The following is a 17391-nucleotide window of genomic DNA, read 5'->3' as shown; positions in this document are numbered from 1 at the left end:
TGTATATGTAATCTATTTTTTTTTTTTTGAACCATAAAGAAGTAAAATTGATATTAATTAATATTCACAATAAAAATGTGCTTTATATACGATAATTATATGTAAATGTTTCATAGACATTTTCATTATAGTAAATTTGTGATCCTTTAATTCAATATATAAAATCACAATTAATACATTATAACGCGGCAAGTGCAGTAACTTATATTTTTAAAAATTATTTTTTATTACGTTTTTATTATTGTAAGTGATAATTTAAATTACACTTTAAGAAAATATTGTATTTATTACATTTAATTTTATTATATAAAGTTTTTCCATATTTAATAAAATCTCAACCATTTTTTTTTGTGGTTATGCGTATTATTTTAAAGGTAAACATAAAAAATGATCTTCATAAAACAGTTAGTATTAGAATTACATGTTTCATAAATTATTAGATACAATAATATTTTTAATAAATTTTAAAAAAAATTTTATATTTCATGTATAAAAATATGGAAAAATAATAATACATTTTTGCTAATATTGTTAGCAAAAAAAAATAACAAATCATATATTTTGCCAAATTATATTTTTATTATTTTTAATTTTTCAAGTACATATTATGCATAGTATATCATACTTATTTCAAGACATATATAATTAAAAATAATTTAAAATTTTAGTAATTTTATATAATATTTCTGGAAAAAAATTTTTCTTGAATTTTTTTATTTTATATTAATATCACTTCTAAATATATATATAATTAAAAAAAAATTATAAAATAATTAAATGAATTAAAAGAATTTTCATTTAAAAATAATGGTATGAACTAAACATAAAAATTATAATTAAAAAAGAAAAAAGCTATTTTTATTTGTTTTAACTTATATTTTTTAATTATCTTAGGTACTATTTAATAAATTTGAAATTTTAAATATATAACAAACAATAAGGTTACACAAATTTTACAACAAATAGAGCTCAAAAGAATGTATAAAATATAATTTCTTTCATTTATTTTTTCTGCTAATTACATTTTATAATAATTTTTTGTTTTTAGTAATAATAGTTATTTAAAAATAGTACGTTTATAATATGAAAATTATTATTGATTATTTTATTAAAATTAGTAATTATTTTCTTAATTAATAGAACAATATTTTTCATATGTTTTTTGCATACCATGTTGTAAGTGAATTCAGTAATTCGAATAATTAAGCAATCGTATATTTTTTTTTACTCTATTTTTATAAGAATTAATAAAGACGTTATTTAATTATAATACTATTAATTAAATTATATATTTTGAATAAATATTAATATAAAATGAAATTATATAATTTTAATTGAGGAATTTTATAATATTAACATAAACATTTAAAGATATACTTTTAAAGTTTTTTTTCCTTTTTATTGTTGCAAAATGCATTATAGTTAGATACAATTAATTATGTTTTTTAGAAAAAAAACAAAAAGAAAATGTTTTAAATAAATATAGGATCATATGTCATTAAAAAATTGTTATATGTTTCAAATTTTTTTCTTTATATACTACAATATTAAAAATTTATATAATGAAAAAAAATTGTAGGTCATTTTTTTACGTTGAAATTGCTATCTTTATTATTTTAACCTGGATATATCATATAAACAGTAATGTGGTATGATTATATTATTTAAGGATAATTGCATCATTCATATTTTTAGAGTCCTATATTAATACGATTTGTTAATATAAAATTATTTTTTTTTTTAAATAATAAATATTTATTTTCATTAGAATTTATATAATAATTCTTTGGATAAAAATGACAATATTTATAAAACATTATACACAAGAACTTGTCGATTTCTAGAAGAATATGGACAAAAAAAGGGTTCGAATATTGTGTGGATAAAAGGAGATATACCAACTATTGAAGAGTTTGAAAAATTGTATCCACCTAATAATGCAAAAGTAAAAAAAGAAAGATATAAACATCCAAATGGATGTTCCTTAAATAATGCAGTAGGAGAAAAACAACGTAGGAAAAATATATTTTCTGTATACAAAGGAGCAGATCCATATTTTCAAAAACGGACGTTTGACAAAACATATTTTAAAAATAAAGTTAGAGATTTTACGAATGAAGATTTCAAGTTTTTAAGAAATAAGATAGAATTAAAGGAAGCTTTGTTTTATGGCATATCTATTTTTTTTGTACCAATTATAATAATAGTAAATGTTATAGTATTTTTAAACTGTATTTATAAAGAACCTATTGTGAAAACATTAACAGAATATCATTTTAGTATAGGATTTGTTATATTTACATTTATAGTTATGGCAGCCATTATTTATATTTACAGAAAAATTGTAAAATATGATAAGTTTGCACTTATAAAAAATAAGTTGAATAATACTATGTTCCCCTTACTATAGAGATCACTCAATTATTACTAACAAACACTATGAGTTTTAGTTAATATATCTAATAAACAAATATACCTGTAGTTATATAGTTTTTAAGACTCTACTTGTATCATATTAACTTTTTTGATTTGAAATGTTAAAAATATGCGCTTTTAGTTTTATTTGCAAACATGAATGTTTTAGTGTTTTTTATTGATATTTTAAATTATTTACAGAATCTAACATAGAATTATGGATTCAAATTATTTTTTTTGCATTTAACTAATTTTTTATGGAAAATATATATATGGCACTAAAATTAATATATAAGAGAAGTCGTATAATTATATTGAAGTTTTGTGATAACATATATTTTATCTATAATTAGTTCTTCTTATTATTTTTTAACTTCTTCTAACCTAAATGATTATTTGTTGAGGTAATTAACAAAATACTTATCTCTTTTAAATGAAGAATAAATGTGTCTTGTTCTTTATATAAATATACGAAGTTAATGAATATAGTTGCAATATTATATTTATTTAAGTTTTAATTAAATTCTCTTTAGAAATTGGCTATATGTTACATGAATATTACTATGGTGAAATTAATTTTATTTAAATTATAAATCCACCTAATAAAATATTCTAATAAAATTAAAAGAAACAATAAAGTGAAATTTATTATATTACATAATATGGTACATGACAAATTATATTTTGTGTTATAAAAAAAAATGCCTATTTTTATTTTTTTTTTTTTGGCATCCTGTTAATAATATAGTATACTATTCAATTATCTTTATTTTTTAATTGAAAAATAGTATTTAAATATGTAGCATCTGCAAATAACATATCTTATTATTAGGAATCTGACAAAATATTTAATAACTATATTAAAAATATATACATATATTTCTGCTCTCACCATATAAAATACTTTTTATTGTATTTATAAAATATAATAATTATGCATGAAGTAAAAAGTATTTTATTTTATTACTTTTCTGAAAAGTATGGATAACTAAAATTTAGAATTATTCAGTTATACTATTGATATATATAAATATCTACTGGATATTTATTAAAACAATAAGTATTACATAGATTTGTTGTGCTGTTTATTTCCTTGTAATAGTTTTATTAAAAATGTAAGCAAATTTATTTTAAAAATTTATTTTATTATTTATGTTTTATATTAGTTTTTTACTAATACAGTACAATCCCTTTTTAAAAAATAAAATATCAACGAAAATAAATTTACCATTTTGTTAATACCATATGAATATACTGTGAACATTTTAGTTAGTTCAATATGTACTACGAAATACATGAGTTAACACATAAATTAAAAATTGAAATGTTTGATTTTATTTAAAGTAATTACACTTATCCATTTTATTTGGATACGATATTGTTTCACTAATGCATTACAAGAACATAGAAGAATATTTGCTTTATATTTTTTGCTGCTTCTTGTTATATAAAATTATATATGAACTTATGGGGTAACTTCGTTTGAATAAATGTATTTATTATATTATAAATAATAAAAATGTTTTTTTTCGTTGTAATGCAACTTTAATAAGTTTTTCGTTAATTAGAATTATGAATAAAACATAGTCTACTCAAGAACTGTTATATTAATATCAGAAAATACTAAGAGAAAAACTAATATAGAATTAATGATATGTTAGTTGAAAATTAATATGATGATTAAGTGGATGAAGATTAGAATGATAAATCAGAATAGGATGAAATATTTTATTCTAAGGATAAGATAATTCAGGTTCTGCAGCCAAAAATTGTTTAAGAAATAGTCATCTGTTTTACGTTAGAAATTTATTGTGATAGATATATACTTTTTAAAAAGCTATAAGATGCGTTTTTCAGTCCTATATATATTCATAAGAAATGTATTGAAATGTCCCAAAAATAAAAGCTTAAAATATTAACAATTTATAAGTAATGCACTGGCATTTACTATACAGGAATACATTTAAAACATTTTTATTATTTTTTTTATTTCTTGTTCCATTATGAAATTTGTTATAAAGTAGAGAAAAAATACTAAGGCGTTTATTTAATTCTGATGAGAGATGTTCAAATGGATTATTATCATTTATTTAATTATGTATTCTGTTTATTAATTATATGCTGTTAAATGTCTTAAGAATATATAAACCACAGTATTAAAAAGAAATAAAGTCAAAGAATAGTTATAATTAATATATTGTAATCAGATATAATATTCTTGATATATCTAATGAACTTTTACTTTATTCTTATTGAAATTGCGCTTAAGAAAAATTAATTGTTGTATCCTTATAAATTTTTTATTATACAACCTAGATAATATATAAAGATATATTTATAAAGAAATTTAACAAAATATATATTAAATAATTTTAATAAATCGGATGTTTCTATATTTTATTTAGTGTAGGAATTAATTGTTTTCAAATAGTTTAGTACCTTGACTAAACATATATATATAATATATTTTTCTCTCTATATATATATGTGACATTGACATTGCTAAATGTTTACCATAAATATATATATACTGAATATTCGTAAATTATATGTGTAAATATTTCGCATAGATTTGCATTATAATAAATATATGATTCTTTAATTTAATGTATAAAATTACGGTTAATATAAGTTTACTCATATATTGAAATAATTTATTTTTTTAATAATTATTTTTTTTTTAGTTAATTTATGAAATTATAGGTAAATGATAATGTGATTCCCTTTTAACGAATGATTTATTAACGTAGAATTGTCAAGGTTAGAATTATTGAAGCTTTGTATTACGTGAAAAGCTTAAAGAACATTTTTATTTTACTTTTTATATAAAAGAAAATTTATAGTTCAAAATTTTTTATAAATATTACTTTAACATCGATGATAAAATACGGAGATAACAAAACATTATATTAACTTTTACTCCCTACTATATTAAATATGTGTATTGTTCTATCAAGTTTATTTTTATGTTAATACATTTAATGTATTGGTTACTCTATGCTTTTTATATTTATAATTTTTATTATAATTTATCTAAATATATATATTAACATAAAAGAAAAAAAAATAAAAATAATTTTATAATTTTAAAACGTTTGCATTTAGAAGTAACTGTAAGCATTTTATCTAATTAGGTGCTATAGTCTTCATAAACTATATTACATTTATAAAATATCAGGCATCATATGCAATTGAAGTATATGCTTTTTTATTAGATTAAAAGATATGTTATAAATTAGATAATGTATATAGTGAATATTAAAAGAATAATTATGTTTACGTAGTAAATAATGTCAATAATATCAATAAAATAAAATAAAAAGTTTTAATTATATAGTTTCGTTTATTATCATTTTCATTATATTTTTATAATTATTAATACTTTTTTAAGAATAACCAGATTTTTTAAATTGTAACTTTTATAAAGTTAGAATTAATAATAACAAAATGTGATGTTATACACAATATCTCTATTAATATGTATATCTATGCGTTATCTATTTTCTCTATATTCTATATTATACATATACTCAATATTTCGAAATATTAAGAAATCATATTTATATATATTTTTATTTTATTTTGAAGAGAAATAATATAAAATATATTTATTTAATATTCTAAATTAAATAAATAATTCGCATGTTTTTAATATTTATTATTGAGTTCATCCTACATTGTTTTAATTAAAGTTATTTTTTTATAAATAACATTAAGATAAAAATTTTGTAGTATATATTTAAAATTATTTTTCATTGTGTCATCATAAATAAAAATTACTTTTATAATTTTAATATTTTCTTATGGAAAAACAATAAATTATACTAAATAAAATAAATAATAATAGTGTCCTCTACCATTAAAGTAATATTATATTATTGTTATTTTTTTTTGCTAAGTAAATTACAGGTTTAAATACGAATAAAAATGGAACAAAATATTAAGACTCTATTATTTATTAGAATTACAACATTCATCCTTTTATGTTGGACATACCCTTTTTACACTTATGTGGTATAATAACATTATTTAATGATATTTATGTCATTCACATTTGTTGTGCTCTATTTTTATTAATTCTGTTTTTTCCCCATTAGATATTTTATTCTATTATGTAACCAATATTTACATTTTTTTATTTTTTAGAGTACTCTTAAGAAGTCTTTAGAGGAGGGGGACAATTACTATAGAAAATTACATTCAAGTAATTATCATTTATTGAAAAAATACAAACATAATAAAAATTCAAGATTTTTATGTTTAAAAAATGAAATTCAAATTAATGGAGTTCCCGAAAAAAAAGATATATTTCATAATGAGAATGATGATTCTGAAAAAAAAAAGCGATCGAAAAAATATGCATCAAATATTGCAGGTCATAAATCAGGAATGAAAAATAAATCTTGTATATTTAAAACAAAAAAATATTCCCATTTAGAAAAAAAAATATTCAAGGAACTTGATTATACGAATTTTCTTCAAAATAACAGGACAATTAGTAATAAGGTTTACACAAAAATAATATGTAAAAAATACGGATTGCGAATTGTTTTACCTTTATTAATCTGTTTGTTTTTATTAATAATATTTATAGTAGAAGTATCACTAACATATAGCAATAGTGGTAGTTTATTGCATCATATAGGTTTGAACAAGGAATATTTAGAAACTTTAGCAAAAAATAATGGTCCATGGTCACCTATTGTAGGAGTACTGAAAATTTTGGGAGAATTCTTGCAATACAGTACATCATCATCGGGTACACTTTCATGTGGCTGGTGTCAAGTAGCATCAGAAGTTAGTGATATGTGTATATTAGGAAACTTTTTTCGTATTCTAATATTTTTCGTACCTTTCGTTTTATTAAGTATCACTCTTATATCAGGAATTTTTTATTACCATAAAAAAGTTAAAAAATATGAGAAAATTAAATTCGAAAAAAGGTAAATTACATACTAAAAAGTATATTTATTTCTGCAAGCATATCTTTAACATAAACTAATTAATGGAATATATATTAACATATACTTAATACAAATACGAATAATTGCTTAAAATATTTTAAATACACCTATGTGTACATAGCATTTTTTTGGTAAACAACAGTAAACGTTTATGATCTTATTTTTTTTGTAAATATTAATGTTTTAATGTTTTTGGATTTGTATTTAAAAGTATTAATTTAGATTAATTGAATATGATGCCTTAATACATATAATTTTGTATTCTAATGGTTTCCTTTGTAAAAAAATATTTTTACATTATAATTAATTAACAGTAGAACAGATTGTATAATTTTATTAATAATATTTACTAATTTATATATAACTATAAAGAATACAGATTTATAGTTTTATACTTTTTTGTGTTCTAATATGACTATATGTTCTCAAAATTTAAGAAATATAGGTTTATTATAAGTTGCTCATATATATGTTTTTTTTCATATTACATAAAGAGAAATTAACTTATTATATTACACTGATATATATATATATATATATATATATATATATATATTTTATACTTAAAAATGAGACATATATATTTTTTTAAATATGCTTAGTGATACAGATGTTATAGAATACTTTTAATTAAAAGATTTTTTATAAAATATTTAGTTTTGTAAGTTTTAAAAGTGAAATCATAAACATATAAAAAAATAGAATATTTATAATATACAGTTTATATATATTTGTTTAATTCCTTTGTTTTTATAAATATTTACCATTAACTAAAGAGTTAGAAACATTTAACTTTTATTATTGCTTTTAAATATGTTGTTATTACAATTGTTTAAAATTAATTAAATATAAATTATATTGAAAATTTATAAATAAATATATTATATAGTTTTTTTATTTCTTACATCCTTAATGTATTAAATTAATGAAGAATACATAATACTATTTTAATATATATTATGTTTAAATTTTTTCTTTAATTATTCTTTGAATTTTCATAACAATATACATCTATATATATGCTCCATATCTATAGAAATCTAAATATTCCTTAAGTTTAATGGAAAAAAATATACTACTTTCAGTAAATATATATATATGTATAAATAAATTTTTTATATTTGAGTTATTGTTTATACTTATCTATATATGTAGTTAAAGTTAATATTTTTTTACATATTTATGCGAACATGTATAGTTAATGTTGACAATTACAAATTCATTTTATTTTTATAGCAAATATTCTATATATTGAAGTAAAAGCTATACAGTACTATTAACATATGATATAGTTATGAAGTTTACATACATATTAATAACTACTGTTTGTTCAAAGTAAAAACCCATACATATTTTTTTTTTAAAAGAATGCTTAAAGCCTACGTAATATTAGATCATCTTATGTATACATTTGTATATGAGAATATTCAAAATAATGCTAATAAAAATTTTAATACAAGGAATACATTTATTGTTATATTTATTGTTTATTTTTTAATATAAAATATTGCCACGATTAGTTAAAACATTTTATTCTATGTAAACAATACATATATGCATAGATATCTGGAATAATTCTACCGTGAAAAAATATTTTTTTTTTCTGGAAATATATTAATGTTTTTACTAAAAATATATACTTAAAAAAAAATATAAAATATAAAGAACATACATATAAAGTTTTTTAGTATAGTAATAATATTACGAACTGAACTTAGATATTATTATACAATAGTAAAAAATGAGTTATTATTTATATTAAAATATACATTCCTTAATAGATTATGTAGTAGGAAATATATTCAATTTTTTTTTATATATGAGAGTATTCGAATGATTGTTTGTGCTTAGAAATTACCTACATTTTCTGCTTAGATGCACAAGATATAAAATAATAATCCGTTGACCTCTTATTACTATTATTATATTATAATAATAAATATTTTTAAGAAAAATAAAAGAACTTCTACAGTATAAGGTTTATTCGTTTAGAATTATTAGTAGTATAATATCCATATGATTTTTACATACTGCTTTAATATACTGAGTAGTACATTATATATATTCTCTACGTTCTATATTCCATATAAATTGATCATTTAGAAACTACATGACATAATATGTATATTTTTTTCAGTTTTATTTTCAAACGAATTTACATAGAATATTATTTCATTAATGTACTGTGTTAAATAGTTAAATAATATATTTTTTTATTTATAATTATATTCATATTATGTTTTTGTAATGAAAGTTAATTTTGAGTAAATAATATTACGATCAAAATTTTGTAATATATTTTTATATTTATTTTTCTTAGTTAATATTTTGAAATTATTAATAGTTATATACTTTATATTAATTTTTTACTGAGCAAATAGTAGAAGAAATTTTTAAAATAAATATAGTACCATTTATTATAATATGTACGTTATATTATTATTAATTTTATTTTTCCTGTATATATTAGAATACTAAATATTTATATCATGAAACAGAAAATTAAGTTTATCATGTTTATTAAAATTTACTTATTTCTCCTTTTAACCTCAATGTATTGTCTTCATAATGATGTGGTATGAATATATATATATGGATATATTCATTATTTATATTCGTAGTGTTTTATATTTATTTATACTGTTTTTTATGATGAAATTATTTAACCATACAAATAAAAAATATTTATGTTGTTCCTTTAGTGGGTATTTAGTAAATTTATGGATGAAATCTGTAAGGTAGGTGGAAATTTACATAGAAGAAATTATCGATCACTTGCAAATTGTAAACAAGATAAGTATTCGAATAATGTATATTTAAAAGGAAATTTTCGGAAAAATGGAGTTAATAAAGGAAAAGATATATCTAATAATGGAAAAGGACCGAAAGGAAAAAACAAACAATTAAATAGATGTTTATTAAATAAGGAACAATACTATACAGAAGTTATAGATTATAATAATTGTATCTTTGATGGAAAACATTTCCATTTTGAAAAAAAATGGATTCAGAAAAAAGATTACGATGATTTTCTAGAACAACGCAAGAGAGTTTGTGATATAGCTTTAAAAAAAATTAAACTTAGGAATTATGGATTTGGATTTTCTATATTTATTATTTTCTTATTGTTGGGAATAGGATTACCTATATTAAAAGGCTATAAATTGTTAGATAACCTTTCAGATACAATCCCTTTTAGTTATATTATGGTTTTTATAGAAGATTATGTGAATAAAGGTTTAGAAAAATATATTTATCTAATATCTTTCTGCGTACTTATTATTATAGTATCAATCATACTTATAATAACGATTCCTAAGATTCTAAGAAACAATGAAAAATATAACAAAATAAAATTGTTGACTGAGTAAAATAAATAATAGGAGTATGTATTTTCGTATGATAAATTTGTTAATGTGAAATTATATCTGTAATATATATAAAATATATTTTTAATAAATATACCTAGAATTGCTATAATTTTGTAGATTCATACATGTATAAGTGATCATTTTTATATAGAATAGTAATAAATTTTGTTGTTGATATTTTTGTGAATCTGAATGCTTTAAAATTTTTCAATTTGTATTATAAATTACTGCTTTCGAACAAATAAATATTTTTGCTTAATATATATATTTGTGTACATAAATAGATTATTATATGAAATATATGTGCGAATTAAATGAATTTATAATATTAAAATTAATATAATTTTATTGATACTGTATTAGAATTTATATTTAAAAAATATTTCTGTTATATGTTTTAAGTTCTTCAAGACTAGTATGATTGATTGTTTATGTAATAAAAAAAATATATAATAAATTTTATATTATAAATAAACATATATTTTCTATATTTAATGAAAATAAGAAAATGTACTATGTTACATTGATATACATATTTACTCAAAAAACATAATACATATTACCTGAAATATTTTTATTACAAATATACTATAAAATGTATTTAATTAAAACTTTTTAGTGACATGTTTTTTTTATTTTTCATTGTAAACAAGTAACTGTAATTATATAATAAAATAATATATATTTTATTCACAGATTTAAGTTTAGGAAAAATAGTTAATATTCTAATTTTACACCTATTATTTTTTTACCCTATTTTGTAAGCTTATATATATTATTAAATATACAATTTATTTTTCTTTAATTAGAAAAATAAAAACTTAAAAATTTTAAGAAATTATAATATATATTTATTTATATATATAAAAAAAAATTAAAAAAGTTAAATGTAATTCAACTTGAATTTTGAAAATATTTTTTTAGTCTATAAAAAAATTTTTTTTTTTTAAATTATATATTCTTAAAATATAAAAGAAAACGCATATTTTTAATTTTGAAATTATTTTTATATTACAGAAAATAATTTATTAATATTATGTTTAATTTGTAGGAGAGGTAGGTAAATAAATTTTTATAGATTAATTCTGTTAAGATTTTAATTTGATATTACATAAATTAATTTGTAACCAAATGTTACTTTATAACTTTTTTCATTATGTTCCATACTATGAACTTTACAATGTTTGTATAATAAGGTAAAATTAAAAGTAAAGCTTAGAAAAATAAAACAAACTGAATAGTGTCAACGAAATTATTAGAGAAATAAATAATATTCTTAGTACTTTTGTTGCTACTAAACTTATAATTACTGTAACGAAATTGTCATGAAAAATATAGTTGAGTATCTCTTTATAAAAATATTTGAATTTATTATTTTTGCTAGAATATGTCAATGTTTCAATAATGTTGATTAATTAAAAAATATATATTTTTGTTTTATTATATTGAACATGATATTAAGTATAATCCGAGAAATTTTATATCTAAATTATTGGCTAAAATTCGGATTTACACTATATTCCAAGATCCTACTTATTAATGTGTAATAATTAAAATGCGTGTATATTCTGAAATTTCCATTTCATAAATTAGAAAAGTATCTGAAATTTTTACATGATAAAAAAGCTGAGCCCCCATATCTAAAATAGTATATGCGTATAAATGTGTATATAATATATTCCATGGTGACTATAAAGGTGGAGCTCTATGAGAATTTGAAGAAAATTATTATCTTTCAATATTTTTGATCTTTTAAATATTATTATGCTTCTTGCTATTACATTTGTTGGAATATTTGTCTTAAAATTCCTTTTATATAAAGCAAATAAAAATGGAATATAAAAACATAAATACTATTCGTTGTTCATATAATTAACATCAGTGAACATTTTATAATTATATAGTATATTTGTATATCTTATTTTATTATCATATATTCATGTGTTTCCCCCTAATTAATGTTATGAGTATAAAACTTTATTAAAGAAGAAAAAAATAATTAATAATAGTGCATAATAAAGGAGTATTAAAAAATTATTAACTAATAGATAGAATTATTCCTATATAAAATTTCGAAACAGTATACTTTTTCTCGACTATCATCATGTATAAATATCTTTATGAAAATACAACATAAAATAATTTTCACATGAAAACAATAATATTAAAATTGTTTTATATTAGGTTAAATTTTACATTCTACATTCTACTTAACTACAAGGAAGAAAATAGTAAAAAAAATTTAAAATAAAATTATAATAAAAAAAAATATATATTTCTTTTTGAGAATATTTATATTATGTTATGTTTATTCTTTTTTTCTTTATATAGTAATAATACTAGCGTTGTGTTTAATGCTTTTTTCTTTCTTTTATTTTTCTTTTTTAATAATTAGGAACCATAATAACTTCATAACTTTGCGCAAGAAAATCAATAATTACTTCATAATCTTGCGTTATATATTTAATTTTCCTAATTATTTGTTTTTCTTTTCAAAAAAAATCATATTTATAAGTGTATTTTTGTACTATTGAATATCAAAATAGTGCTAAATTTATATTAAACTTTTCTTTGTATAATTTTTATATCATTATATTTTTTATTTTTATAAACATATATTTATTTTTTCATTTTTAATTTATTTCATTTAATATTACGTTCTTCCTTATATATGACTTTTATATCGCTGAGTATTTGAAGTTATAATGTACGTAATATAAAGTGAAATTTATACATCAAATGTTTCCTTGAGAATGGTATCCTATATTATAAAAACTTCCTTCATAATTTATATTTACACATTCTTGAGTGTTTTGTAACGAGTGTGTTATTTCTTTTATAACTTCATCAAGTTCATTGATTTTTTTCCTTTGTGAATTACTATGTAACCATGATTGCACTGGTGTAAACCGTATGAAAGATATATATATATATACTTAAAAATATAACTTTTGGAGGCTTTTAATTATTTGGTAAAATTAATAGAATTATTTGTTATAAAATATTCAAGCTTTTAAGTATAAATTTTATTTACCTTATATAAAAAATGTAAAGTCATTGTTCATAGTAATGCAATAATTGTTGTTATTCTGGGAACAAATAAGTAATCCATTTCTGTAGGTGGTAAAATTCTTGGTAATCACGAACAAGGAGTTATCTTGCGCATTTTAGTATCATATGCTTCCTTTAAATTGATTAACTTTTCGCGAAAAGTGTCATTATCATTTCTTTGACATTCCTTGTAATATTGAATATAAAGATTGTAGCATTTATCAATTTTATTACGAAAACTACCTCTAGATATATCTGTGTTACCATCATAATTGTGAAAATCATCATAATGACCATATAGTTGTTCAAGCTTACTTAAAATTTCTTTAGGAATTTGTTTTATTTCTTGTATGCATATATTTTCTGTTTGGGACGAAAACTTTTTATATCTCTCAAACGATTAAGGATTATTGTTATATTTAGCTTCTGGGTTTATTTTGTAATATAAATATTTACAACGTTTTAGGCTATCCTTTTTATATCGTTCCTTTATTTCAATTAGATATTTACCAAACTCTTGACATAGATCAACAAAATTATGTTTAAATTGCACACATTTCCATCTAGGGTTTTAACAGCACTTCCCCGACCATTATTCTGAGTATCTAATATAGCAGTATCATTGAATTACTGTTTATATTTAAGATATAATGTCACTGTATTCTCCTAAAAATGTACAAATATAATAAAAATATATAATTACACATAATCATATTTTCATTAAATAGAATTATATATCATGTGTAGAACAACGAAACCTAGGATACCATAATATATATAATAATTATAATATAAAAATAATTGTTACGTTTTCTCCTGTACTTACAGATGGTATTGTATATAAGTATACGTGAACTTGATTGCAAATGTTAAATTGATATCATATTCATATTTATGTAAATGGGAAAATATGTATAATATATTTTTATGCGGTGTGTTCCTTTTTTTCATACGTCAAAATAAAAAATATATATATTTAGGAAAATTTCCTCTTTACTTTTTATTAATATTTAAAGAAGGTAGCAAAGTTAGTAAATTATAAAATAAAAGCTATTAATTGATAATATAATAATTTCAAAAACACAGTTATTTTATTGTAAATAAAAAATGTTATCGAAAAAAATACTCTTATCTATTTTCTTATTCATATGAGACTTACATAATTGTGATGATATATTATACAAAAAAATATATTATTTTTAGTATATTCTCGTACAAATTTTCTATTGTACTGCAATATCTATTTATGAATCATTTTTGGACTTTTAAAATATTATAAATAGATAAATATTAACAATTTATAAGCTATATAATTTTATCTTTTATTTTATTATATTTTTTCTTTGGTTAAGATAATAACTTTCTTATTATTTTCATTAATATTTACCATAAGTTTTAATGATATATATTGTTCAAGAAACTGAACTTCACGAATATTACTAAAATTAAAATTTAATTAAATGAAAAGGAAATTTAACTATGAAAAAGTAAAGTACATGAAAATGGGCTTTTATTTGTTAATTTGAAAATATACATCCTCAAAAAAATTGTTTTAATTATAAGCGTAATATTCCATGAATCGATTATATCGTGTAATATTAAAATAATTTGTTAATTCTACCCAATCTATTACAAGTAGAAGTTAAAATTTTACTTCTTTAGAATATTGCAGCATGGCATAATATATTTTTTATATTAGATAAATAAATATATGCAGATAAATTAGGTGTTTTTGTACATTAAATTGATTATAATTATATATTAAAAATAAAAAAATATTTATTAATTATCTTAACTCATTTAATAAAATTTATTACTGAAATCGTTAGTGCTTATAGGATAACAAATATATGTATTAATGAGCTAATAAAAATTTATCACCATAATCTATATATCATATATACCATTAGTAAACTTGTTTATAATACGTATTTTTATTTCCATATGTAATAAAATAATTGCGAGGATTAATGTCACAATATTTCCCAATTTTGTGTATATCATTTCTATTTTCTTTATGATCATTATATGAGAGATTAGTTTAACATAATAATAATATTTATTTCAAAGTACTTAGAGAATAATATTATATAATTTCCCCTTTTTTTATATAACTATTTGTTCTAAAATATCTTACGATTATATATATTTTGTGTAATACATAAATTATAAGTTATCTTAATTGTACTAATATATTTGGCACATAAACAAATATATTTTAAAAAAAAATAAAAAATGGAATAAAAAGCATTTATTTTTATTATTATTTCATATATGGAATGAAATATCTTTTTCGTCATAAAAAGTGTAGAGGCTGAAATAGTACAATAATTGTTAAAATTGTTAAAATAAATGTTTTTTATTGTTATTTAATGATAGATATTCTATGTTTCTCAATATATTACTATCTTTTTCTTACTATTAAGTATACTATTATTTTTATATTTCAAATAATTCTTCATTTATTATGTTATTATAATGCTTTACTAATTTTTATAAATATGTTTTGTTTAATAGAATATTCGGGGTTTTTTATTGTGCACAATATATTCCAAAACATAACAGTTGTGCTTTAACGATATATATTTTAATTAATAACTACATTCATACGTATGCATATATTAATATTCCTTAATAATTTTTCATATTTAATATACTTTTAACGTACTTAAATTAATTTTAAATAATTTTAGTTAAATTAAAAATTTTATTAGGTGAGCATATTAATTATCAAAAATAAAAAAAATCGAAAATGCTTATTGTAGTTGTAATGTAATATTTATATTAATTAAAAATACATGTCATATGTATATTAAATGATAAAGCATAAAAGTATGATTTGAAAGTTTTTTTATTTATACTTAACTAATATACTTAATAGGATCTATATTTTTATTTGTATTAATATAAAATGAAAATGTCAAAATTATATTGATTTTTTTAAATTTGTTGAAATATAAAACGTACTAATATCTAAAAATAATTATTGTATTAATAAAATATTATAAATATATCATAATATATTTTTTTATGTATTATAACAATGCCATATTACAGGTGCATATATATATTTCAATTAAAATTGCAATATTTGATCGAGATAATTATAATAAATAAGAAAAATAATTTTTTGTTATATTACTTATTAATAATATTACTGAATCAGTGGTATTTTTTAAAAAATAGTAAAAATAATGTTATTAATATTTTTACATATTATAAAGCAGTAAATAAAAATTTATAATGTTTTTTAACATATATGGTAACAGTAAAAAATTATTAAATATCTAAATGGATTTTATATTTTCGCAGGTAAATCTAGTATTAATTTATATTATAAATATTAATATATATGGATATAATTTAAATAATAATACAAAAAAGTCTAAAAACCATTAATTTTATTAACTTGATAGGAAAAAAAAGGAATAGTATTGTGTAATTACAAAAATCATAAAAAAAGGAAAAAGATGAAAAAAAAAATTTAAATGTTCTTTTTAAAACATAAAAAGAAAATCATTAAAAATTTCTTTTTAATAGAACATAATAAGAATGAAATTATAAGTTTAATTTAAAGAAAACAAATAAAA

General features: G+C 18.5%; 4 protein-coding genes across 4 annotated transcripts; 3 read left to right on the top strand and 1 right to left on the bottom strand.

The window, feature by feature from the left end:
* Positions 1–1562: 1562 nt before the first annotated feature.
* MKS88_001771 (uncharacterized protein) lies at positions 1563–2410 on the top strand (the record flags this gene model as incomplete). The annotated part of the gene is made up of 2 exons (XM_067214729.1): positions 1563–1649; positions 1769–2410. 2 exons carry the CDS (start codon positions 1563–1565, stop codon positions 2408–2410), a joined length of 729 nt encoding a protein of 242 aa, XP_067074078.1.
* A 3932-nt stretch (positions 2411–6342) lies between these two features.
* Positions 6343–7362, top strand: MKS88_001770 (uncharacterized protein; the record flags this gene model as incomplete). The annotated part of the gene is made up of 2 exons (XM_067214728.1): positions 6343–6429; positions 6562–7362. The coding sequence occupies 2 exons, from the start codon at positions 6343–6345 to the stop codon at positions 7360–7362; spliced, it is 888 nt and encodes a 295-aa protein (XP_067074077.1).
* A 2506-nt stretch (positions 7363–9868) lies between these two features.
* On the top strand, positions 9869–10750 carry MKS88_001769 (uncharacterized protein; the record flags this gene model as incomplete). Its single annotated transcript, XM_067214727.1, has 2 exons — positions 9869–9955; positions 10082–10750. The coding sequence occupies 2 exons, from the start codon at positions 9869–9871 to the stop codon at positions 10748–10750; spliced, it is 756 nt and encodes a 251-aa protein (XP_067074076.1).
* Positions 10751–13889: 3139 nt separating this feature from the next.
* Positions 13890–14394, bottom strand: MKS88_001768 (uncharacterized protein; the record flags this gene model as incomplete). The annotated part of the gene is made up of 2 exons (XM_067214726.1): positions 13890–14190; positions 14378–14394. 2 exons carry the CDS (start codon positions 14392–14394, stop codon positions 13890–13892), a joined length of 318 nt encoding a protein of 105 aa, XP_067074075.1.
* Positions 14395–17391: the final 2997 nt, after the last annotated feature.

This window comes from Plasmodium brasilianum, chromosome 7, assembly GCF_023973825.1.
Source record: "Plasmodium brasilianum strain Bolivian I chromosome 7, whole genome shotgun sequence".
Classification (NCBI taxonomy): Eukaryota; Apicomplexa; class Aconoidasida; order Haemosporida; family Plasmodiidae; genus Plasmodium; species Plasmodium brasilianum.
This window is presented reverse-complemented; position numbering and strand designations above follow the sequence as displayed.